This window comes from Chanodichthys erythropterus, chromosome 12 (assembly GCF_024489055.1).
Source record: "Chanodichthys erythropterus isolate Z2021 chromosome 12, ASM2448905v1, whole genome shotgun sequence".
NCBI lineage: Eukaryota > Metazoa > Chordata > Actinopteri > Cypriniformes > Xenocyprididae > Chanodichthys > Chanodichthys erythropterus.
The window spans coordinates 637,001-661,741 of NC_090232.1; the positions used below are offsets into that span (position 1 = coordinate 637,001).

General features: G+C 40.3%; 1 protein-coding gene across 1 annotated transcript; it reads left to right on the top strand.

The window, feature by feature from the left end:
* Window positions 1-573: 573 nt before the first annotated feature.
* On the top strand, window positions 574-22,786 carry LOC137032192 (growth hormone receptor-like). The gene is made up of 9 exons (XM_067403835.1): window positions 574-747; window positions 10,685-10,801; window positions 19,788-19,905; window positions 19,995-20,164; window positions 20,345-20,523; window positions 20,886-21,039; window positions 21,127-21,214; window positions 21,943-22,012; window positions 22,188-22,786. The coding sequence occupies exons 2-9, from the start codon at window positions 10,708-10,710 to the stop codon at window positions 22,776-22,778; spliced, it is 1,464 nt and encodes a 487-aa protein (XP_067259936.1). The 5' UTR covers window positions 574-747; window positions 10,685-10,707; the 3' UTR covers window positions 22,779-22,786.
* Window positions 22,787-24,741: the final 1,955 nt, after the last annotated feature.

The window sequence follows — 24,741 nt, forward strand, 5'->3', positions numbered from 1 at the left end:
TTTTGATTTCTTTTGCACCCTCAGATTCCAGATTTTCAAATAGTTGTATCTCGGCCAAATATTGTTCTATCCTAACAAACCAACCACACATCAATGGAAAGATTATTTATTCGGCTTTTAGATGATGTATAAATCTTTTTTTTTTTTTTTTTTTTTTTTTAAATGGACCCTTATGACTGGTTTTGTGGTCCAGGGTCACATATAAGAATATGGTGATATTGTAATTAACTATAGAAGTGAATTCACCACGGTTCAAAAACAATAGCCTCAGTTTGAAATTGCTGGAGAAAACAAGTAGGTTTTTGTAAATCTTTTTTTCTGTTTGGTTGTTAAGATGTGACAACTTGCCCCGGTGTCCAGTGTTACATTTGCGTTAAAAGCGTTTGCGTGAATCATGAAGTTTCAGCTCGAGAGAGGCTCGTGTGATCGGGATGTCTGTCGCATCGCATCTGATTGACCTGCGCGATCTGACATCGAAACATCATCATCAGTGCTGTGTGGAAAAGGAGCGCGCAGTGCGCGCGGCACCGACAGCAACAGGATGACGTGCGATCAGGTGGAGCGAAGCAGATCTGCTGCTCAGTCCGGCTCTGAACTACGAACCGTTTCATTCCCTGAACATCTGAAGTAAAGCACCGGAACCGGGCGCACTGCCGCCGTTCGTGTCGGTCTCGGATCGCATGAGGATCACGGCTGCTCTTATGGTTTCTAGGCAAACCAGGAACGTCTTCCAGGATCTATAAGAAGGTAGGCGCTCTTTCCAACAAATGTGCTTTAACATCTAGGGAAAACAGACGCGTAATGAACTCGGAGACACTTACCGGCGACATTTCTGATTTGATTATCGCGTAAAGTGACGTTTGATACTTTATGATGCACTTGAACTGATCTCAGCTGACACTCGCCGTGTTTAATTGATCGGGTGTCAGAATATTGATTCTTATAATGATTAATATCCATGATGCGCTGTTTATCTGTGGATATAAACGCGTTTCCTTTGAGATTCTGTCGCTCGATTAATCGAGCCTCATTAATTCAGAAAGTTGCGTGGAAATTGAGAGGATTGTAGTTCTTGTCTTGTCTGAGGTGTAATCTCAAATAAATATAGGCTACTAAATTGTATTTGTTACGAAGCACTAATTAATCTGTAATAAAACACAATGCATGTTGTTGACAGTCGTGTTCGGTCGATTTCTCTATATTTGGTTATTTGTATGTTCTTGTTTGTGTTGAAGGAATGCGTCATCAGATCTCATATGAATGATCGTATATGTCATCAAAGTTTGCGAAGTGAATATATTAAAACACGCAGAGCTTGTTTTTATCGGTCATGTGTTTCTGTCAACAGGTTTGTGTGAGGGTTAGGATGAGATGCAGGGCGAGTAAATATCATTAACATTGACTGCGAAAAGTCCTCAGTAATAAAGCTGTGTGTGTGTGTGTGTGTGTGTGTGTGTGTGTGTGTGTGTCGGTTTCGCTGCCGTTCAGTTTCCTAGAAGCAACAACCGACACACAAACCTCACAACCTCACGCGCGCTCCGTGATAACACTATCAAGAGACGATCATCGCGAGTTAACATGAAGATCCTCGCGCGGGGGTCGCTGCGTTGGGCTGGAGCGATCAGGACACACATGTGCTGGTGTGAGACAGATAGCGCCAATCACACACACACACACACACACACACACACACACACACACACACACACACACACACACACACACACACACACACACACACACAACCTCTCCCCATTTGTGCATAACTCATTCCTTGAGTAACTGGATTTTAAAAGAAAGTTTGGAATCCAAATATTCTCCATATTCCATATTTCTTCTTCAGTTCGTGTCATTCATCAGTGCACATTATAATAAATAAAATTTTTCCTTTCCAGCTGAACATTTCTCTTATTTATCAACCACCTTCACTCTCACTCTCACCGTCCGGTCAGTTACTCAGAGAAACGTTTTTGTGATTTATTCTCTCCAACAGCTCCTATCAGAGAAGATTTGATCAAAACGAGAGATCCTTGAGATGAGATTCTTCATCTTCCTCCTGTTTACAAACATTTTCAACACAAAAAAAGCTGCTATAGTTGAAAAAGCATCTTTTCAACTATAGACATTTCAGACATAGCAGAGGATTGTACCTTAATAATATTAATATTGTGAATAATCTGTGGATTCAGACATCAATATGGCTTTAGTTATGAATTTTAAATGTCTGACCTCACTAATCAACTAATCGTCCTCTGGTCGACTGGGACCAAACCTGCCGCTCTCTAATCTAATGTTTCCTCAGAGATCACCGTGATCCGGACATACAGACGCTCATGCCCACCAGTGACCTTTAAAGAGAAGTCGTGCTCATCTTTTCGTCTCTATTGTGCCGTATATCCGAATGAAACGGTGTCTTGGCAAATCAGGTCCTCCCTCGAAATCGGGTCAGTTCATGATTATCCTAAATATATACAAATTATATTAATTTAAAATATGCATAGCTTACTATATAATGCGTATGAAGACACATTAGTACATAATAAAACCAATTGAAATTCATTTTTTACACTTAAATAACTGTTAATAAGCCTATTACAGTTTTTTACAATCGGTAGGACACATTTCTCAATACTTAGGCCACTTTTTCAGAACTCTTCACACAGTTCTCCTAACCAACTTTCATCTTGGCACAGCAGTTAACTTCACATTCAAAATGCACTAAATCTACCAAAACACTTCATTCATGTCTCAGATCAACTCATTCTTCCAGAACACTAGCAAAGGTTTTCACCAAGCAAACACACTTTGTCACTCATAAAACATCGACCTTAAAAACACTAACATCAGTTAGCATTATACAATGTTTTCATTTTTAAAATTTCTTAACAAAACAAGAACGACACTCTCTATTGTTTATAATTCACTGCAGTTCGTTACATGGTCCATGTTTACATTACAGAACAAAATTATTCCCCTTTTGAGTCGATGGTAATGAAATTGAAAAACGAATGCTTGTGTAGGTGTTCAGTTTCATCTAATTGTTTTGATAGTATTTGATTTTTTTTAGATTCAGCATATATTTCATTACAATATTACTGTAGAAATGTAGCAAATTGCTGTCTTATTCAGTTTTGTATTATGTTATTGTTTTGAACTCAAGTTTAACAGTTTTGAAAACAGTATGTAAGCATGTGCAAATTGGCCTGTATGTACAAAGAGTTTTGGCAGTTGTTGTGTCTGAGTGAGAAAAGAATTCATGAAATTTGAGAGATGTAGTCATTGAATGCATTTTGTGCCAAAGCAATGATAATTGATCCTCAGTTTAGCCCACATAGACTTCTGTTGTGCTCACTGTGTGAAGAGTTTTGCAAAAGTGACCTAAGTATTGAGAAATGTGTCTTAGCGTCTGTAAAAAACTGTAAGTGAATAATTCAACATCATTCATTAGTTTTATTTATAATTTAAAATAAATGGTCATATAACACTTCATTTAACACATAATAATGATTGAGATATATGTAGGGAAAGTGCATAAACTAAGTTATCAGGCTAATCCCTTATTATATAAGCTCACTAATACAGGCATAAATCATCATTATAACGTAGTTGAAAGTGAAACATTATTTATTATAAATTGTATTCAGGCGCTAAAGAGAGTAAAAGCAATCTGAACCAATGGATCGCTTACGGAGACCAGAATGGTTTCAGGAACAAGAACAAATGTAGGGCGGGGCTTGATTTTGATTGGATGGTTGTGGTTTGCTATTGGTGGATCTCATGTGAGTGACAGGTTGCCCCGCCCTCATCATCAGAGAAGAGAAGAGATGCTGCAAGAGGAAGATATTCTGATTCTGATTATGAATTTAACACAATAATAATGTGCACTGATAAACTGCAGTATTCCATAAAAACAAGAATTGTCCGACTTCAGCGCGCGCTGCAGTGAAGAGCGATCGGCGTGATTTAGGAAGACAGAAGACGAATGTTTCCTCGGGCTCATCTCAGATGTTTGCGCAGACAAATGAGGTCTGGTGTCAGAGACGAGTTTGAACGTGCTGAGATCATGTGACACATGTTTTGACGTCGAGTGTATAAATATAATAACGTGGCTTTACTCTGTCAGAGTTTGTTGGTCTTATGAAGGCGCGGCTCACGCCTCGTTTGACTCGAAACTAACAGACGACGTTCACAAACGGACGCCACACCTCACATGGCCAAGACTGATCCCATCAATTAGTGCAGATCATCACATGTAATCATTTTGTTCATTGTTTTGCAGTATTATGCAATTGTGCAGGTTTACGGCCAACAGCAGAGTTGTACAAACGCAGACAGAGGCTTGAGTTGAGCCCCAGAAAACACAGAGTGTAAATAAGGCCAGCCATCATGATGTTTTCTTTCATCTGCTGTCGTTTTGTTGATGTTTCTGAGGATGAGGGCGTCACTCGACCTGTTGCCGTCTGTTTTATTTGACCCAGTTCAACTGTGACAGATGAATTTGTGCTAAAATGAGCTGCGAATCAGACCTGCGGTTCATCTGCTTGACTTCACATGATATACACACGTGTGTTTACAGCACATACAGAATTAGACACAATCACAGTAAAAACAGTCAATGTTTGCAGACGACTGTATATTTGTTTTCAGACACCCGTAATGACCGTAACTGGTAGATGATCGCTGTGATTCAGTGTTTGAAGGGATGATTGTCGTGTGTCTGATGGCATTTCTTTGGAAGCTCAATTCTGCCACATAAGAAAAATAATCAAGCAGCGTTTCAGGCCTGATGCCAGTTCATGCTTCCATGGAAACAGTCAGGGACGCTCTGATTGGTGGATTATGGGTGTTTTAGTTCTTCGTGGATAATTTGTCTGTTAAACATGATTTTATGGTCGTCCTCAGAGAGAGGGCTACAGATCGTTCAGAATCAGAGGTGAAGGAGGTTTTACTGTCAGTGATCAGATGACGTTATACGGTGACAGATGTCAGCTGACGCACCAGATGAGCTGAGAAACGGCCGGCTGATTGTGTTGAGATGAAGTCGCAGTTGAACTTTTCATTAGTCCAGTGTATCTGATATCTTCATTAGCGTTTGTCCAATTACGGCCGTGTTGATCAAGCGTCCACAGGGACGTTAAAGGTCAGTTTGTTTTGCTCATCTAAAGGTCTGAATGTTCGGCTCAGATCTCTCGTGTGTTAATGTGTCTTACACACTCATCCGGTGTGTGTGTGTGTGTGTGTGTGTGAGAGAGAGAGAGTGTGTTCTGGGATATGTGGTTCATGAAGACACAAATGTGCTCTCATAAACCAAATGGCTTAAAAAACATACTAAACTGTTTTTTTGAAAATGTAAAAATGCAGAAAGTTTTCTGAGGTTTAGAATATACAGTTTGTACAGTATAAGAACCATTACGCCTATATAGAGCCCCCGTAAACCACATATACCAGTGTGTGTGTGTGTGTGTGTGTGTGTGTGTGTGTGTGTGTGTGTGTGTGTGTGTGTTATATGGTTCAGCAGTCCTCACTGACCCAGATGCAGATGTTCACTGTCCGCTGATGGATCTTCACGCCTCAGTAAACACTGAAATGCGGATGAAAGCTATTGATTTTGCTTGGCTTTTTCTGCATGGCATGAATAACTCGAGCTCTTCATGGTCAGACTGGAAGTTATCACATGATTATATATTTGTTCTGCTTCATTTGGTGGTCAAAGAAAAACAAACTAGTCTTTACATGACAGTGTAAATTACTAACTGTTAATTCATTCATCGTTTAACAAATGATCGCAGTCATGAAGCCTGTGGAATGACCCAAAAATTCAAGATATCAGGGCAAAAATGCCCCTGGATGAGTTTTTGTCTCATATTTATATCCTGATATAGTTGAGTAATGTCACACTAAAGCTACTTTTTGTAATGTCTATTTGATGCATTTCTCAATTAACTCAATAATGATTTTAAATGATCTTTTCTCAGCCAAATTTGATGCGCGATTAATTCGATTAAAAACTGATCACAGTAGGTTTCGCACTTTAACCCCAGATTGCAGGAACCAAAAACCTACACTAATGCATAAAGAGTACTGGAATTAATGGATTTCATGAAATAGGTGTCCAGTTAATGAAATATTGATGATACAGAAATGTTTTAAGATATCAAACATGTTTATTTGTCCATTTTCCTTGTATAATTGCAAATGATGTCACATTATCATATGAGCTAGAGAGTGAGTTGATGTCCATTGGATGTGAACTTCACAGTCGTGGGAGAAGTAGAAGGTCATCCGGATCATTTTTTCCCTAACGTACTGTGAATTTCACAATCCTGCTATATAGTATGGAGATATAAATATTCAGACACAGCAAAAAAGTCACTACAGTATCAATCCAACAGCATGATCCATAAAGTTTCAAGAAAATATATATTATTATTAACAAAAATGCTGAGTCAAAATTCCATAAGAAATGAATTTGCCCTTCATGCATTCTAGGCTTCTCCGTCACAAAATCAGTCGCTCTCCATCATATTTCATGCAGGATGTTGTAAAATCCCACGGTGAGTTTGTTTGTGGTGATGAGCGCGAGTGAATCTGGTCTGACGGGTTTCGGTCTGGTTCAGTTTCCTGAACACTCGAGTCTGTTTGTGAGCTGCTGTCATCTGATATGGTGTGAGGATCCGGGTCGTTCCATCATGACACCTGTGAAATATCTTCTTCAGTAACACACATGAGCAGCACGACACGACAGCTGCACACGGCACGACACGACAGCGGCACACGCTACTGTGAGTGACCGAAAGTAAGGCGTTTTACCGCTTACAGCAGCGGTTCAAGCCCATCAGATCAGATGACGTCTAATTAGGCCTCTTATTATATTTACACCACCATTCAGACGTTTGGGGACAGTAAGTCTCTTTTTAAAAGAAACCGATGCACTCAGAAAGGGTTCATTAAAGTGAAGTTTAATAAATTGATTTGTAATCACAGTGTTGATGGTGATTTTCAGTGCTGTCGTGTTTAACACACCGAGGTTAAAGAGACAAAATCATGTTTAGGTTACAGAATAAAATTTCACAGTTCGTTCTTCCTTTCCTGAAACTTTTTTTACTACTGCGATTTAACCTCTAAATTTTGGGTCAATGTTTTTCATTTGCTTTCAGTGAAAAATAATAATATTTGTCTCGTAGTTTTAGAAGATATCCTGTTTTTTTGTTTGTTTTTTTAAGGAATATGCTGTATTAAATCCCCAGTTTTGCATCATGCTCTATCTTTGAGATGGTGTAGTTAGTACTTCATTATTATTTATATTTTTTCTATGTGTCATATTGAAACATACGATCAGATTATGCATATCATGCAAGAAACTGAACGAGAAAAAAAGCAGAATCTCAGATATTAACCGAGTAAAGCAGGTTTAGTTTAGTATCATCTGTAAACTTTTACTGCATAGTTTTAAGAGCAAATAGACAACATTTTTATTTCAGAGATAATTTATTGTGTAACTGATAACTTTGTAAAGCATCATCTGAATGTGTTTTATTCATAAATGTCTTGAATAGTTATTTTGTTGTTTTTTTATGTTGTTGTCTCAAAGAGAGCTCTGCTGCAGACAAGCCATTAAAAAATCATAAATTAACATTTACATCATAAATCTAAATGTTTTCTGTTCCTCGCACTGGATGTTTGTCACCAATCCTGTTATTTACTCATGGATCGCTTGGATTTTAAAACCTATTCCATGTTTACTGTCGCCTTCGAGATCATTGAACTCCGTTTGTGATCCGACAGGATGAAGCACAAGTAATTACTGCTCTTTCTTCTCCTCCTGTCGTTGTGTAAGTCTCGTGCCTCGAGGCAGAAAGCCGACAGATTAAATAATTTACAGTCGTGTTTAGTTTCTGTACAGTGTTTGGAAATGAACCTGCCAGTGTCTGTGGGAAACTATCTATCTATGAGCTTCTCATCACTGTGTTTTGGGCTGTAAGTCACTGGTCTTGATGTGGTTTCAGCGCAGGTCCGTGTCCTCAAGCGCATACATGTGTTTAATGAGTTTGTTGGGTTGATTTCCCATGTCAGATGTTGTCCTAGTGACCCAAAGCTCAAAGACAATTAGGGGCAAAGCAGATCAGGACCCGGCTTTAGTGCTCACATGCAGTCAGTATTGCACTTAAACGTGACGCAGACCGTCCGAGCTGAAGCAGCTGGAGCGAGTCTCATGAGAAGATTTATGATCTGAAGTCCATATTAATATCACTGTCTGTCTTTATTACTCACTCCGACGCCTGAAGATCTGTCTCTGTTGTGTGAGTAGTGTGATTTAACGGTAACGTGCGGCGGCAGAAATGTGTCCTCTGCTGGAGAATCTTCTGAAAACTGTTAGGTTGGGTTTAGTTAAGGTTAGTTTATTCAGTGATCTGTCGTGTCACTAGAGGAATAACGTGCCCAGACTCTGTCCATGTTTGGTGATGGTGTTTTGCTTGTTTGACTGCATTGTGAACTGTGTGTGTGTTCGTTCGTCGTGTGTGGAGTTTATAGTTTTTCTGAGAACTTGTAGCTGTTTCAGAGGAAGATAAGCGCTCGTGTCCTCAACGCACACTTACGGCAGTGAAATCACACAGTCATCAAGCCCTTTTCATTGACTGCGCCCACCACTGAAGCAGTAATACACGTCACTTCTGTTTGTGTATCATCTATCGCCATTTCCACCTGCTGTTTCAAGCGTTATTTGTTGCTATTTGTACTTACTGTAAACAGAAAGAAACCTTTTAAAGATTTTCTTCAGACGTCTGCTGCTGGTTTACTGTGATTCAGTGCAAACGGTTTGTGTCTGTGTGTGTAAATACGATGTGTTAGTTTTGTCATCTTGACCCACAGCAGGCAAAAGCAGCTTATTTAGCAGCTAATTAACTGAGAGCTGGACTCTAGACGCCCATCTGGCCGTTTGTCGTCGGCTGAAGTGACCTAATAAGAGGTCATCCGTGAGCGTGTGTGCCCCGATCTGGCCGTCTGACCCTGTTCCTGCTCAGATTAGTGCCAGAAACCGCAGAGAGTCATTCGTAATCTTCATTCTTCATGGACAAGATGGGATGGAAATCAATTATAAAAGTAATTATTCTATTTTAATTGCATTGACAGCGCGTGATTGTGGGCCGATACTGAATCCCGTCAGTCAGTCGATAGCGTCAGGACCGATGTCAGTATCTCTCCCTCGATTGATCAGAGACAAATAAAGATGATCCGTCCTGCCGGTTTAATCCGTGACAATAGCGGCGGAGGCTAAATCTCTTATTCTTGCTGTTCTTTTTAAGCTCTTAAGCTCCTCCAGATATTGGAAAAGCTTTAGTACTAATGCATGTGTGGAGCTTCACATGGAGCTTTGAGAGAAATAAAGGTGTTTAGTACTTCTGAAGCTCTTCATGTTCGTCTGTCTGGGATTATTGGAGTTCTTAGGGACACAGAAACAGAATAAATGGACGGTTGTGGCTACAGCATCATCAATCCCATCATCCCTCACCGGACACACAAGAACACGGCTCATTCAGCACAATCACGGCTTTCATTACAGGACTTAATGAGTTAAAGACGCTTTTATAACAGAAGCATGTCGTCATTCTGCTTTTGTGTAACATTATTAGATCAAACTTTGGTCTTTCAAGGAAAAGAGCTTATTTTGTGAGATTACAGTCACTAAGCAAATGTTTCTTGTTCTTTCTTTTTAATCTTCTGATTAAATGGGTTTCTCCAGTCAACATGATCTGATGTGACTGAAAGCTTGACTGCAGAAAGAGGCATTATTCACAAGTTTCCATGAGCCTCCAGAGCCTCCTGACATCATGGGTGTTTCCCCTAGAGGAAATGTCCGGTGGTCCTGGAGGTCGTCCCACTGTCGACGCTGCTTCTGGTAGTGGCCGGCGTTGTCCACCACAGCTCACACTAAGCTTCCTGAGAACCATGTTACAGCCATGCACCAACCATTTATGCCCAAAGTTTACTAATAAAAATTCACAAAGTTCTCACTTCCTGCTGAAACTGCATAGGTTTGTAACTAATTTGCATAATGCCAGCTCATTGACTGCATGCAAACAGCGTCTCTTTGCCCCGCCCCCAATCACTGTTGTCGTATCCGAGACTGGAAGAGTTTGGTTCATGTTGTTCATGTCGAGAAGACGCTGTTTTCTCCACTTTGATGAGATTGATACGGTGAAACCAACACCATCGTTACTGTTCGTATCACAAGAGCTGAGATTCAGAAATGATAATGGGCGTTTGGTTTCCGACCAATCACAGCAGACTGGGCCATCTGACCAATCAGAGCAGAGCAGCTCTCAGAAAGGCAGAGTTTAGAGAGACACTGAGAGAAAAGAGCTGATGCTGCAGTGGATATTATGAGAGAATTAAAGGGTTTTTAGCTTTGCTTGACTGTGACCCTGTCGTAGGAGACTCAAAAACAACATTAGAAACCTTTAAAATACCATCCTGGGGGCACTTTATGTCATTTTTTTTTCTCCTCTCCAACTGAATGTGCTTAATGTGTGTTAATGTGGCTACAGGCGACGGACGACTGTGTCCTGTGATGCGTCTCATGACTCTTACCAAGAGAGGAGACGCTTGTGTGTGTGTGTGTGTGTGTGTCTCAGGGTTTTGCAGTGAAGTGTGTATCTCACATGTGTGTGTCTTCGTGTTGCAGTGCTCTGGTGTGACAGACGCGTGATGCTGTGCTTTCTGCTGCTGACGCTGCACTGGACGACGGTCACTGCGGCACTGCATCCGTCCACACGCGCCGCTGCCGCCGCCCTGCAGGAGGGTGAGTGAAGTTCACCACACCAGTGCGAATGAACACAACGCATTAAATAATCTCATATTTTTCTATAATTAAGCGAGATTCAACATTATTACAGTATAATTGAAAGCCATTATTTTTAACATTTATTAGTTATTGTTATTTTTAACATGTATAGGGTTATTACCCTAACCCTAACCTCACCAAAAAAGGTTTTCAGTATTGTTTTCATTGTTTTTGATCCAAGTATTTTAATAAATAAAGTCATTAAGACACCACCATTTTAGATACCAGTGAAATTTCAGTTTCCCATATACCAAGACCAAAAAAAACTAATATAAAGTTCAAGCATTTTATAAGAGACAAGTAAACAGTCAATAATAAAATAAGAACAAATAGACAAATTACAAGATAAATGCACAAAACAATGTTCTGATTCCGCAAATTCAGATTCCCTCCACAGATAGGCCTGTTTCAGTGGAACAGGAAGTGCATGAATACACAGAGCAGGAGCTTCACACCGGCACTGAATGACTGTGAATGGACTTCATTAATGCTCATTATCAGGATCAATGCAGCAAATCTGCAGTATATGCTATAATCTATACATAACAATCCGATTACACATGTCACATGTTCATTTGTGTTTATAGGGTTGAATGTGTTTCAGATGTGAAGTTTTCAGTCTGTGTGTCTCACTAAAGTATAAGTGTGCAACAGTCGATTCCAGAAGTAAAAACTCAAAAACATTCTTTTCTCCATAGGGAAATTGATTTTTAACAATAAGCCCTACTATGAGCGCCGAGGTTGTTAATCAGTTGTAGTTGCTTCTTCTGAAGCTGTCAACTTATTTTTAAAATAATTGTCTTAACAATTTGTGGTGAAAAACTACATTACCCATGATGCTGCACATAAAATTCCACCAATCAGAGGGTCGAAACAAGCAAAAAGTGCCAAAAGAGCCTTTTAGCTCGATCCACTCCCATGAATCACCGCAACTGTAATCGAGATTGACTCTAAATACTTAAATGTTTGAATATATATGCACATTTTGCATAAACTTAAAATATATAGTTTTTAATTTGATTATGCTGCTCTCAATGCTTCATGGGATTGTAGTTCTTCTCCCTCACTAAAGCCATTCATTTCACAGATTTGTACCTTTTACAGTTTTGTGTTGTCATTCTCCTCTTAGCTGGTTGGCTTGGTTCATGGCTTATAACGCTTTAACAAAGACATTTTTAAAATCCCTATGGGAGAAATGAATGAAATGGAAAAAGTGGGCGGGCACTAATGCACTCTATTATGGACACTATGCGCTTGTGATTGGTCAGATCTGCTGATGAGCTCGCTGTAGTCGTCTGCTTGTCCTAAATAAATCATTTTTACATGCACCATCTATCTTGAATTATACATTTCACTTTAACTTTTTTTCACTTTCATTCTGATGCGCACAAGGCAGAAAAACCAGACGAGAACAAGGGCATGATGGGAAGCTGTTAGAGTCGATTAGTTTGACAGTTTAAATGGGTTAGTTAGAGAGAGCTGAGAATGATTGAGAAGAAACGCATCATTGGTGAAGCAACAAACACTAAATCATGATGGTTTGAGCTCCTGATGTGGATGAACATGTTTTTCTGAGGGCTGGACTCGTTTAGTCACTGTCAACCTCTTCATCTGTGTAACCAGCACTAGTAAAGTATGTGGGATGGTCGTATCTCTTTTTTTATATGAGGGGAGGCAGGTTTTTCCAGTTTTAGTTGGAGTGGGATTGTGAAGAACGCCCGGCGTTTGTGAGTCGCTGCAGATCATGTGATCATCTGGAGGATCATGACTCATGCCTTTATGCTTAAAGGCGAAGATGCACCTCTCTGTGTGTGTTCTGCAGGATCTTTCCATTAAACATGTTTTATTGGACTATCCCACTTTTAATGCCAATAGACAACATTTTATGTAGTAAACTCATTTAAGGACTGCTTCCTCTCACCATCAGTTTGGGACCCTGAATGACTAGATATCGACTCGATGATGAAGAAATCCACAAACACTGGTCTACATCAATTAGAATCATGTTTAGATTGCTTGCTAATACTTCACAATAAGGTTTGATTGGGTAACATTACTTCACTGCATTAGTTGACATGAACTAACAATGAAAAATACTTCTAAAGCATTTAGTGATCTTAGTTAATGTTAATCTCAACATTTACTAATACATTATTCAAATCAAAAGCTTATGAACTAACAATAAACAGTTGTATTTTTATTACAGTTTTTTACAGACGCTAGGACACATTTCTCAATACTTAGGTCACTTTTGCAAAACTCTTCACACAGTGAGCACAACAGAAGTCTATGTGGGCTAAACTGAGGATCAATTATCATTGCTTTGGCACAAAATGCATTCAATGACTATATCTCTCAAATCATGAATTATTTTCTCACTCAGACACAACAACTGCCAAAACTCTTTGTACATACAGGCCAATTTGCACATGCTTACATACTGTTTTCAAAACTGTTAAACTTATGTTCAAAACAATAACATCATACAAAACTGAATAAGGCAGAAATATGCTGCATTTCTATAGTAATATTGTAATGAAATATATTCTGAATATAAAAAATCAAATACTATCAGAGGAATTAGATGAAACTGAACACCTACACAAGCATTTGTTTTTCAGTTTCATTACCATCCATTCAAAAGGGGAAACTTAGGAATAATTTTGTTCTGTAATGTAAACATGGACCATGTAACATGTACTGCGGTGAATTATAAGCAGTAGAGAGTGTCATTCTTGTTTTATAAAGAAATTTAAAAAAAGAAAACATTGTATAATGCTAACTGATGTTAGTGTTTTTAAGGTCGATGTTTTATGACTGACAAAGTGTGTTTGTCAGCTGTCAACCTTTGCTAGTGTTCTGGAAGAATGAGTTGATTTGAGACATGAATGAAGTGTTTTGGTAGATTTAGTGCATTTTGAATGTGAAATGAACTGCTGTGCCAAGATGAAAGTTGGTTAGGAGAACTGTGTGAAGAGTTTTGAAAAAGTGACCTAAGTATTGAGAAATGTGTCCTAACGATTGTAAAAAACTGTAAATAGCATTAACAAAGATTAATAAATACTGGAACAATTGTATTGCTCATTGTTAGTTCATGCATAATAACTAATCGGACATTATTGTGAAGTGTTCATGCTTTTAGTAAATCTTCACAAACCTGTATTTCATTTGTTTGTGGCTCTTTGTGAAGTTTGTAAAAGAAATTGCTGGTAGCAGGAACAATAAGCTGTGATCATATTTCGCTGCGACTCAATCCACTCAGGTTTATCTTTCACGCATGACGTTTGCAGAATGACGACAGGCTGTTGTTGGTTTGTAGTCCTGAATCCTCGATTCACCCGCTGAAGCTCAGGTTCAAGCGCTTTAAGGCCTTTAAGCACATACATGAAAAGGTATTATGTTTCATTTATTAAGCCCGTAACCACCTAGATCAGAGATAGAAAGGGCCATTTACAGCCAATACTGGCAATTTAGTAAGGAAATATGTGGGTTTTAAAGCTTTTTAACAGTTATAGCGCTGTCTATGGTCCGATCTCCATAAAAGTTGGCTTGCTTCTTTAAAATAATATGCTACATGTGCTCATGTAATTTCATGAATTTACTTGTAACCAAAGATTGACCCCATACACATGGTGAAAAAAGTTATAGCCATTTTAGTACAAATGGCCCCGCCCACATCTAACATTTTGGCATCCCATCACAGATATGAACCGAAGGACTAGGACTGCAAACATAGGTTTTTTAAAAATTCAAAATACCCCAAAATTTCACCAGTTTATAAATTTATTAGCCATTACATACTTTTGATTGCTGTAACGCCACTATCAGGCCGATCGGGGCAAGCCATGGTGACGTTGTTGGTGGGGTGGGTACTACCATCCCTAAAAACAGAATCAGCAGCAAAAACAGAATCAGCAGCAGCAAAAACAGAATCAGCAGCAAAAACAGAATCAGCAGCAGCAAAAACAGAATCAGCAGCAAAAACAGAATCAGCAGCAGCAAAAACAGAATCAGCAGCAATAACAGAATCAGCAGCAGCAAAAACAGAATCAGCAGCAGCAAAAACAGAATCAGCAGCAAAAACAGAATCAGCAGCAGCAAAAACAGAATCAGCAGCAGCAAAAACAGAATCAGCAGCAATAACAGAATCAGCAGCAGCAAAAACAGAATCAGCAGCAGCAAAAACAGAATCAGCAGCAAAAACAGAATCAGCAGCAGCAAAAACAGAATCAGCAGCAGCAAAAACAGAATCAGCAGCAGCAAAAACAGAATCAGCAGCAGCAAAAACAGAATCAGCAGCAGCAAAAACAGAATCAGCAGCAATAACAGAATCAGCAGCAATAACAGAATCAGCAGCAGCAAAAACAGAATCAGCAGCAAAAACAGAATCAGCAGCAGCAAAAACAGAATCAGCAGCAAAAACAGAATCAGCAGCAGCAATAACAGAATCAGCAGCAGCAATAACAGAATCAGCAGCAGCAAAAACAGAATCAGCAGCAGCAAAAACAGAATCAGCAGCAGCAATAACAGAATCAGCAGCAGCAATAACAGAATCAGCAGCAATAACAGAATCAGCAGCAAAAACAGAATCAGCAGCAGCAATAACAGAATCAGCAGCAATAACAGAATCAGCAGCAAAAACAGAATCAGCAGCAGCAATAACAGAATCAGCAGCAATAACAGAATCAGCAGCAGCAAAAACAGAATCAGCAGCAGCAAAAACAGAATCAGCAGCAGCAAAAACAGAATCAGCAGCAAAAACAGAATCAGCAGCAAAAACAGAATCAGCAGCAGCAAAAACAGAATCAGCAGCAGCAAAAACAGAATCAGCAGCAGCAAAAACAGAATCAGCAGCAGCAAAAACAGAATCAGCAGCAGCAGCCTAGCAGCTCTATTCCGCCAAGACCAAATACAATATATCAACATTGTCATACCCATTACCATGCAAAACACAGTTATCACATAAATCTTATTTTTAATTGAATATTGCAGTGTTTAACACAATTATTTATCGGTGCACAACATTGTGTTAAATTCATAATCTTGAATCAGAATAACTTCCCCTCCCTCTTCTCTTCTCTGAGAATGAGGGCGGGGCAACCTGTCACTCACATGAGATCCACCAGGGGCGGTTTCTTCATTAGGGCAATTGGGCGACGCACCACCAAAAGTGAGAAAGGGACGGATTTTTTCAATCACATTCAACCACAGAGTTACGCTTGTCACTGCTAGGCTGTTTGTTCTTCCTCTGGATATAGTCCAATCAGCGTCGAGTCACGCTCTGTGGAGCACCGCCTCTTTTTGGGCATTTCAGTCTGGCCGAGATTTGCTCCGACTGCTCCCATAGACTTCCATTCAATGAACTTTTTTTTCGAACTGCAGGCACTGCAATGCAATCTCTATGGGTTCCGGGAGGGCTCGCACTAACGTGCTTTCGTCATCATACGTAACCTTAACTTGTGCAGCGATTGGTGGAAACAAACATACCTCTTAATATTTTTTTTTTAAGCTGAAGTGACATCCAATAATTTCCTCAGTGCATAACTTACATTTCACAGACATATTCTCCATCTGTAAATATTAGAAAGTCGAGAAAATATTTCCATTTTGCAGTCAGGCGTGGACGAGCTTCAGCAAGCACAAACTTCCATGAACGAGCGCCGCCGCGCACATGCGCGCCTAACATACGGAGTTCAATCTGAGTAAAATACATTTTGTTAAAAATATTTGTTGTTGAAATTTTTTTATTATTTTTTTTTTTTTTGGCGAACATAATAATTATGCCATATGTAGAATTTCGAACCTACAACTAAGTGTATTTGTACGATAGCAGTAACTGTGTAAAGTGACTGTTGTAGGGTAATCAAAATAGCCTAATAATTAGTCTGTTCTTTTGTTTTTATTTAATTTAATTTTTAGTTTAGTGTATTTAACTTCTGCTTTAAAAAACATTTAAAATTTTAGAATATAGCCTAGGCCTAATGTGATTTGACCCCTTTTTTGCACATAATATAGCATATAGTACAAGGTTACATTCATGTTTGTTTTTATAGCCTTCAATATGAACATTGTTTCAAGGATAATATTGGGCAGGATGTGAAATAACAGTTTTTTTAATTAAATACAGATTTTTTTTTAGATCCCAGCCATATGGCATGCTTTAAATACTGAATTTTCCATGTTTTAGATAAGCAGTAATGATACATTATTATATCACTTGTTAAATGGTTATTCAACAATTAGCCTGTTCATTCCTGCATTTCTAAAAAATTTTTTTTGCGCCCCCCCCCAATAATTTTTTGCACCAGCTGCCACTGAGATCCACCAATAGCAAACCACAACCATCCGACCATCCACTCAATTCCCCAAGGACAAAATCAATTCCCGCCCTACGTTTGATCTTGTTGAAGAAGCAGTTTCACTCAGATATACGTCACTATAGGGGAGACTTCCCTTTTATGCTGACTTGAAAATAACTGTTGAACGTGAACATGTTTAGATATGAAGTGGAACACAGTTGATTCTCCCTCTTTCTGATTAGCTGACTGCTGTTGCCCATGGCGATGCTGATGACTGTTATTGTATGTAATAAACCAGTTCAGAGACACAAACCCTCTCTTGCTTCTGTCAGAAGAGATCTACAGTTGAAAGCTGTGTGAGGTTGAGATGCTGGCACGAACCGAATCAACCGTCAGAGTTTTGCTCAAACGTGTCTGTTGTGCTGAAGAGCGTGTGCTGACATGACCTGACTGAAGTGTGAATTCAGATGAAACATGGTGGAATCACAGACTGATTTGAAACGTGTGTGAAAGGTTACGAGGTCTTCTGAGGTGAAGACGGGTCGCCGTGGAGATGTAGAGAAGGCCAGATTGTGTTTGATTGTGCGCAGGCGTCTGTTCACAGCTGCATAATCCATACTGTCAAACAGCTGTCAGTCCAATGAGTGTGTGAGCGATCACCGACCCGAGGTCAGCCGTGAGTGTGTGTGTGAGAGAGAGAGTGTGTGTGATAACAGGATAATTATGCATTTCGGCAGTTGTTCAGCGTTGATTGAGTTCCGATGTAAAGATCATCAATTGTTAAATTACTTCATTTCATCTATAAAGCATTTCTTCAAAAAAATTAAATCATCATCCAGCTATCAAAGGTATCAAAGAGCACACCCAGGTTCCTAGCTGACGACGAGGACTTAACAGAGCAGCCATCAAGTGTTAGGCAGTATTCTAGATTATTACATGAAGAAGTTTTTGGTCTAAAAATTAGAATCTCTGTTTTTTCTGAATTTAGTAGTAGGAAATTACTGGTCATACAGTTTTTTATATCAGCTATACATTCTGTTAATTTAGCGAATTGTTAAGTTTCGTCAGGGCGTGAAGAAATATAGAGCTGAGTATCATCAGCGTAGCAGTGAAAACTAACACCATGCTTCCTAATGATATCTCCCAAGGGTAGCATGTACAGAGTGAAAAGCAACGGTCCTAGTACTGAGCCTTGCGGTGCTCCATATTTAACTTGTGATCGATATGACATCTCATCGTTTACTACTACAAACTGATAACGGTCAGATAAGTATGATTTGAACCATGCCAATTCAATTCCACTAATGCCAACATAGTTTTCAAGAGAATATTGTGATCGATAGTGTCAAATGCAGCACTAAGATCCAGTAACACTAATAGAGAGATACAACCACGATCTGATGATAAGAGCAAATCATTAGTAACTCTAATGAGAGCAGTCTCAGTACTATGGTACGGTCTAAATCCTGACTGGAAATCCTCACAGATACTATTTCTTTCCAAGAAGGAACGTAGTTGCGATGAAACTGCCTTTTCTAGTATTTTTGACAGAAAAGTGAGATTTGAGATCGGCCTGTAATTGACTAATTCTCTAGGATCAAGTTGCTTTTTTTAAATAAAAGGTTTAATAATAGCCAGCTTAAAAGTTTTTGGTACGTATCCTAGTGATAAAGATGAATTAATATTATTGTGTGTGTGTGTGTGTGTGTGTGTGTGTGTGTGTGTGTAAGCTCTGTCACGAGGGCTTGAGTTTGAATCCAATTCAATTTACTCTGCTTCATAAAACTGTGTGCTTCGGTTTCTGTGTGTTTGAACCTACTCAGCCATATTTTGGGGACAAATTTGTACCTAGAACTTAGAAGTGAGCTAAACCTGACAAAAACCTCATATGCAAAAACAATATTAAAATCATATATATTGTCAGTTGTTGTTTTTGCATTATGCACAAAATAACACAATGTAAACTCTTTCCTTCAGAGAATACTTCTCAAGTGATTCTGTACAAACTTCATAAACTTTGCTGAACCTTTAAGCCGGTTTTAACTGCTCTTTGCTGTGCTTTATTACTCGCTCACAACGCCCTCTCTGTGTCTGTGTTTTGTAGGAATGCGTAGCGGCTAAATCAGATTAGCATAGTTGCTAGCATTAGCCCACATGTCATAATCTCAAACAGACTGAAGGAGCCTGAGGCCTTTGAAAACTGCTTAATGGAGTGTTTTGTGTTGTTGTGTTTTGCTCCGTATAATAACTGAGTTAGTATCAGTCGATGAGCACGCGCTTGATCTGATTATTCTTTATTCAATATGTCAGAGCAACAGCGGAGATAAAGAGAGCAGAGGGGATCTGTTCATGTTCAGGCAGGGTATTTGAATGTGACTGTCAATCAAACTCACATTCGGCTCTGTCTCCGCCCACTATCAGCATCCAATGAAGTAAAATAGGTTCACTGGTGTTCGATCTATATAGAACTGCAGCACACTTATAATAAACAGAATGACATTGTGTGTTTTATATATATATATATGTGTGTGTCATGCCAATGTAGTTATCGTTATTAGTGTGAGGGGCCTCAAGTGTCTAAAAGCTTCAGTGTTCATTCCTACTTTGTCATCGTTGAGATCTTCAGTCAGTCGTTTATGTTTCAGATGGATCAAGGCCGTACATTTACCACTGCCGATCGCCCAACATGGAGGTCTTCACCTGCTGGTGGCGTCCCATCAATAATCAGGACAACGTCAGCTACACGCTTCAGTACAGCACAGGGTGAGACGCGCCGCACATCGGCTGGTGGTTCATGTAGAGGTCAGTAACGCTGGTCACGCATAGTAAATGTGGTCATGTGGTCTCCGCAGGACCGGCGCTCCTCAGGACTGTCCCGATTACGTGAGCGGCGGCATCAACAGCTGCTTCTTCGACACCAAACACACTCAGATCTGGGAGATGTACTGCATTAAAGTGACGGCTCACACCGGCACGGGGTCGCTGACCTCTCCGAGACACTGCCTGGACGTGGCTGACATAGGTGACGCATTGCACCAAACGCACACGGGAATTACGAACCTTTCATTGTCAAGTCAGCCTTATTTCTTCAGCTCTTCATACAGTACAGATTGTTTCACAGGAACAAACAGAACAAAAGGTTTTCATCAGCGCTGATGTTTCATCATGTTTGTTAATGAGTCTCGTGTGTTTGCGTCCCCAGTGGAGACCGACCCGCCATTTAACCTGTCCTACATCATGCTGAACGAGAGCCACTGTGGATCCTGTCGCTCCATCATGCTGTCCTGGATGTATCCGGTCGAGACTCAGGTGCGGGAGGGATGGATTACGCTCATCTACGAGCTGCGCTACAGAAACCTCGCTCAGCCAGACACCTGGAAGGTACGGCCTTCGCTTGAATGACAACAATTGTGAACATTGTGTACATAAATCATCATAAATTATGTGTTATTTGAAAGCTTCAACACTCAAAATTCATGCTGTGAAAACCATTTTAAGTTGGACACTGCATTACCATGGAAACTGTACTGTACAATTTTTTCATATCAACTTGGAATTAGAGCACAACATATGGCTTTTGATTTTTAGAGGCCAAATTATTTTGTAAAGTAAATTCTTAGTTCTTCATGAGTCCTACATTAACTCTGTGCATTAGTTAAGCATAGTGTAAAGTGTTCCTCAATCGTTCTAGAAATGTTTAAGAGATAAAAGGAAGATTTAGGATGTGTGGTGTGTGTCCGTAGATGAAGGAGCGTTTGCGGGAGCCTCATGTTGAGTTGTTGGATCTGCCAGTGGGAACGTATGAGTTGATGGTCCGGTGCCGCTCCGCCAACAGCAAACACTGGAGCGCATGGAGCGAGTCCATCAGCATCAGCATCATCGGCAGACCTCTGTCCGGTACGCACACACACACACACACACACAGGCATTGACCCATCTATCACAGCTGATGCTTAAACATCTGTCTGTCTGTCTGTCTGTCAGATCACGTGTTGGTCTTAATCCTGGTGACCAGCCTCAGCATCGTGGCCTTCCTCATCGTCGGTTTTGGGTTCATTCCACGAGGAAAGAGGTCAGTGCCGTCGTGAAGCGTAGCTCTGCTCACAGTATCGACATGAATTAGCCCTAACCCTAACCTCTGCCGCAATTTCTCTTATTTTGAGGGAAGATCTATGCTTGATTCTGCGATGGAATGAAATAATAAAATATGAAAAATAAAAAAGGTGTTTGGGCCTATTTATCGCATTTCTGACTTAATAAATTGTAATTGGTATTTTTGTCATAGTAAGTGTTTAGCATGGTAATGGATATGACCGTTTTTATGTTTGGTCCTACTGCCGATACATACACGACACACTGCTGTACAACACAGCATACACGAACTACTCGTAGCAGATCTATACAGGTGGAGCTGGGGAAGGTGGAGGGTTCCTGAAAGCACTGCTAAAGCAAATGCTGACCAAGTATTTCAAAAGTTGAGCAGAAAACTCATTGGCTACTGATACAGCAGGAACCAATCAGATGTGCCCTATAGAGAATGATGCGACTGCAAGCAGATTGAGTTAAGGACCAGACATCTAGAGTTTCATGACAGAATTTAAGACAAACTCAGAATTGCAAGAAAATTATTTTGAGATAAAAACTCTGCAGAATGGATTTAATGGTGGTTCTGCTTTTAGCCTAGAGGAACACCATGTGCATGAACTAATACATATCAAAACAAATAAAAAAAAAAACATAAATAATGCATTAGAAAAAAACAGGATGTAAAGAAAAAAATTCCTTGTGTTCTTCCTGCAGAATCAAAGCGTTTCTCCTGCCACCGATTCCCAAACCGCGCATCCGAGGGCTCGAACCCGTTCTGCTGAAGGTGACTGTCTCTTCTGCTCACCAATACTGCATTTATTTAAATAAAAATACTGTAAAAACTGCAAATTATTCCTGTGATCAAAGCTGAATTTTCCTTCAGAAATCATTCTAATATGATGATTTGATGCTCAAGAAATCTGCTTAACCTTCTGCTCTTTCTGTCCCTTTCCCTCCAGAATGGGAAGATCGATGAGATCAATCATCATTTCTCCAGTTTTCACGGCTATACGCCGCCGCAGTACTCCATGGAGACGTGGTACCAGGTGAGCGTGGACACGTGTCCAGCTGTGGCGCCCAACAGCGCCCCGTCTACAGAAGAGGACGCAGCAGTCGCTCGGTACGTCTCCGGCCCCAACGAACCGCCGCCCCTTCGGACGAGCTGCAGTCCTGCCACTTACTGCCGCAGCGGCCCCGCCTCCTACTGCGAGGGAGCCACGCCTCCTCCAGCCCCTGGCCACACCCACCCGGAGCTCGTGTCTGTCCCAGGCATGGACTACAGCATGATTCTAAACTCCGCCCCCGCGCAGCCGGCGTCGCGGGACTTCTACACGTGCGTCACCGGCGTGACGGCCAGCGGGGCGCTGCATCTGGTGCCCTGCCTGCCCGACATGCTGAAAAACACGCCATACGTGCAGTTCAAAGAGGACGGCAGTGCGGACAAGAGCGGCCAGTTGGTGGCGCTGCTGGAGAAGCAGATGGAGGAGCTGTCCTGCGACTCCGACCCGAGTGAAGCTGCCGTGCCTTTGCTACCTCATTCATCACACTGAGCCTAAATCAGCGAACGCTCAGGACCTGCAGCAGCGTCACGCACACGCGACGCACAATCACACACACACACACACACACACAGTCCACTACTGACACCGTCTGTGCAGGTTTGTCTTGAAATACAGAATAACGACTGCTTAAAAAAAAGACCAGCGCACCTTCCCTTCCACTCTAAGTGTCTAAATCATTCTTCATCTGTGTGACCGAGGCTCATGATGGATGAACGTTTCGGTACCTGATGTAATTCCCGCATTAGGACCTTTTCATTTATTGTTACATGCTGAAATTTACACAGTTCATATTCATAAGACTATAGAGAATATTTAATTGTCAGCACTTCATGTCTTCATTCAATTAACATTTCAGATCGTCGTAAAGCAAACTGCACAAACGGTGTTTGCGGTGGACTGCACTGTAACACACACACACACACACACACACACACACTCACATATGACCAGCAGCTGAACTCAAGGTTTATCAGTAAATTCTCACAACGGAGCCAAACCCGCTACTGTCAGATTTCAGGAAACCATCTGGAACAAAACACACACTCTCAGATCTCTCAGTCATGTGATGCAGGAATATATTTTTAAATCAAGGACAGATGAGAGAACTGAAGCTCTTTTCATACAGTGTGATTCACTGTGATTCTCAGCCAGAGTCTGATGGGTAATAACCTCGTCCTGCCCTTCTACTGTACGTTCATTAACGAGAAGCATTTACAAGCCATGAATTCAAAAATATGCACACCAAAGACACACTAAGAGCCGCCGTGAACACGAGACGAGAGTGAGCGTGAGTGACTGGAACACTGGAACATGTAATGAATGTACGGTTGTGATGATGAGCCACACGACACAATCCCATTATAACGTTTCACTAATGCATCACAGTTTTATACACACTCAGTGACAGTGAATGAGCTGAACTCAAAACTCGCACTGGCCTCGCGTCGTGGACGTCAGTTAAACTACGCTGTGGGAGATTGTTTCTGCCACGGAATAAAAAAATAAATGCGAGATTATATTTCGCAATTTAAACTTTATAACTCACATTTGTGAGAAAAGCTCAGAATTGTTACATTTACCTTTTTTAATTTCCCATTCCGTGTCAGAAACAGGCTTCCACAGTACGGCACTTTCCATGAATACGGAAAACTCTGGAGTTTCTTTGTAAAGAATCCGAGGCACAGATCCCTACTTGCTTTAATGGGTTTAACTATTAACCATTATGTAACACAAGATTCAGCAGCTAGTTTGAACCACATCAAATGTTAGAGCAACAGGTTCATTTAAACTTTATATGCAAACCTGTCATTTTTCTGATGTAGTTTATAAATGTACGTCTTATTTGATCAGGTTTGTTTCATTTTTACTGCTAGAACATCAGGGTTTTAATTGTATTTAGATGCAAAAGTTGCTAATATTTTTCTGCAGGTTCAGCACACATAAATGACTTTTGTACCCTATTCGTGAAGAGTGCCGTATATAAAACCCTTTGTGATCAAAAATTTTTATTTTTATGTTTTTTATGCGCTCTTGATAAAATAGTGTCATATATAGAGAGATCAATATGTTACTATAATGAGAAGCTGTGTGTGTGTGTGTGTGTGTGTGTGCGCGCGCGCGTGTGTGTCACATGGTTTAATAAGTGTGCGTTAGAGAGACTGAAGCACTGTGTTATCTGTTCAACACTGTTTCTCTTTCTTTGCATTTCAGTGTCAGTTCATGTTTCAGAAACATTTCCTCGTGATTTCCTCTCTGATGGGCTGTTTCTCGTTGGCTGTGTGTCGTGTCTGTGCCTTTAATCGTGTGGGTTTCCCTGCTGTTATTAATGTACATAATCACTCTAGAACACCGGCAGATAAAATACAGAAACACAGAAAGATTCTGATATATTTAAAGAGAAATTTATACAGTAATAAATACGTCCGCTGTCACAGAAATGCAGTATATATTC

Coding starts and splice junctions, on each gene's coding strand:
- LOC137032192 (XM_067403835.1), top strand. CDS start 10,708: ATGCTGTGCTTTCTGCTGCTGACGCTGCACTGGACGACGGTCACTGCG. Junction 20,524..20,885: donor CTCAGCCAGACACCTGGAAG/GTACGGCCTTCG, acceptor GTGTGTCCGTAG/ATGAAGGAGCGTTTGCGGGA. Junction 21,040..21,126: donor CATCGGCAGACCTCTGTCCG/GTACGCACACAC, acceptor TCTGTCTGTCAG/ATCACGTGTTGGTCTTAATC.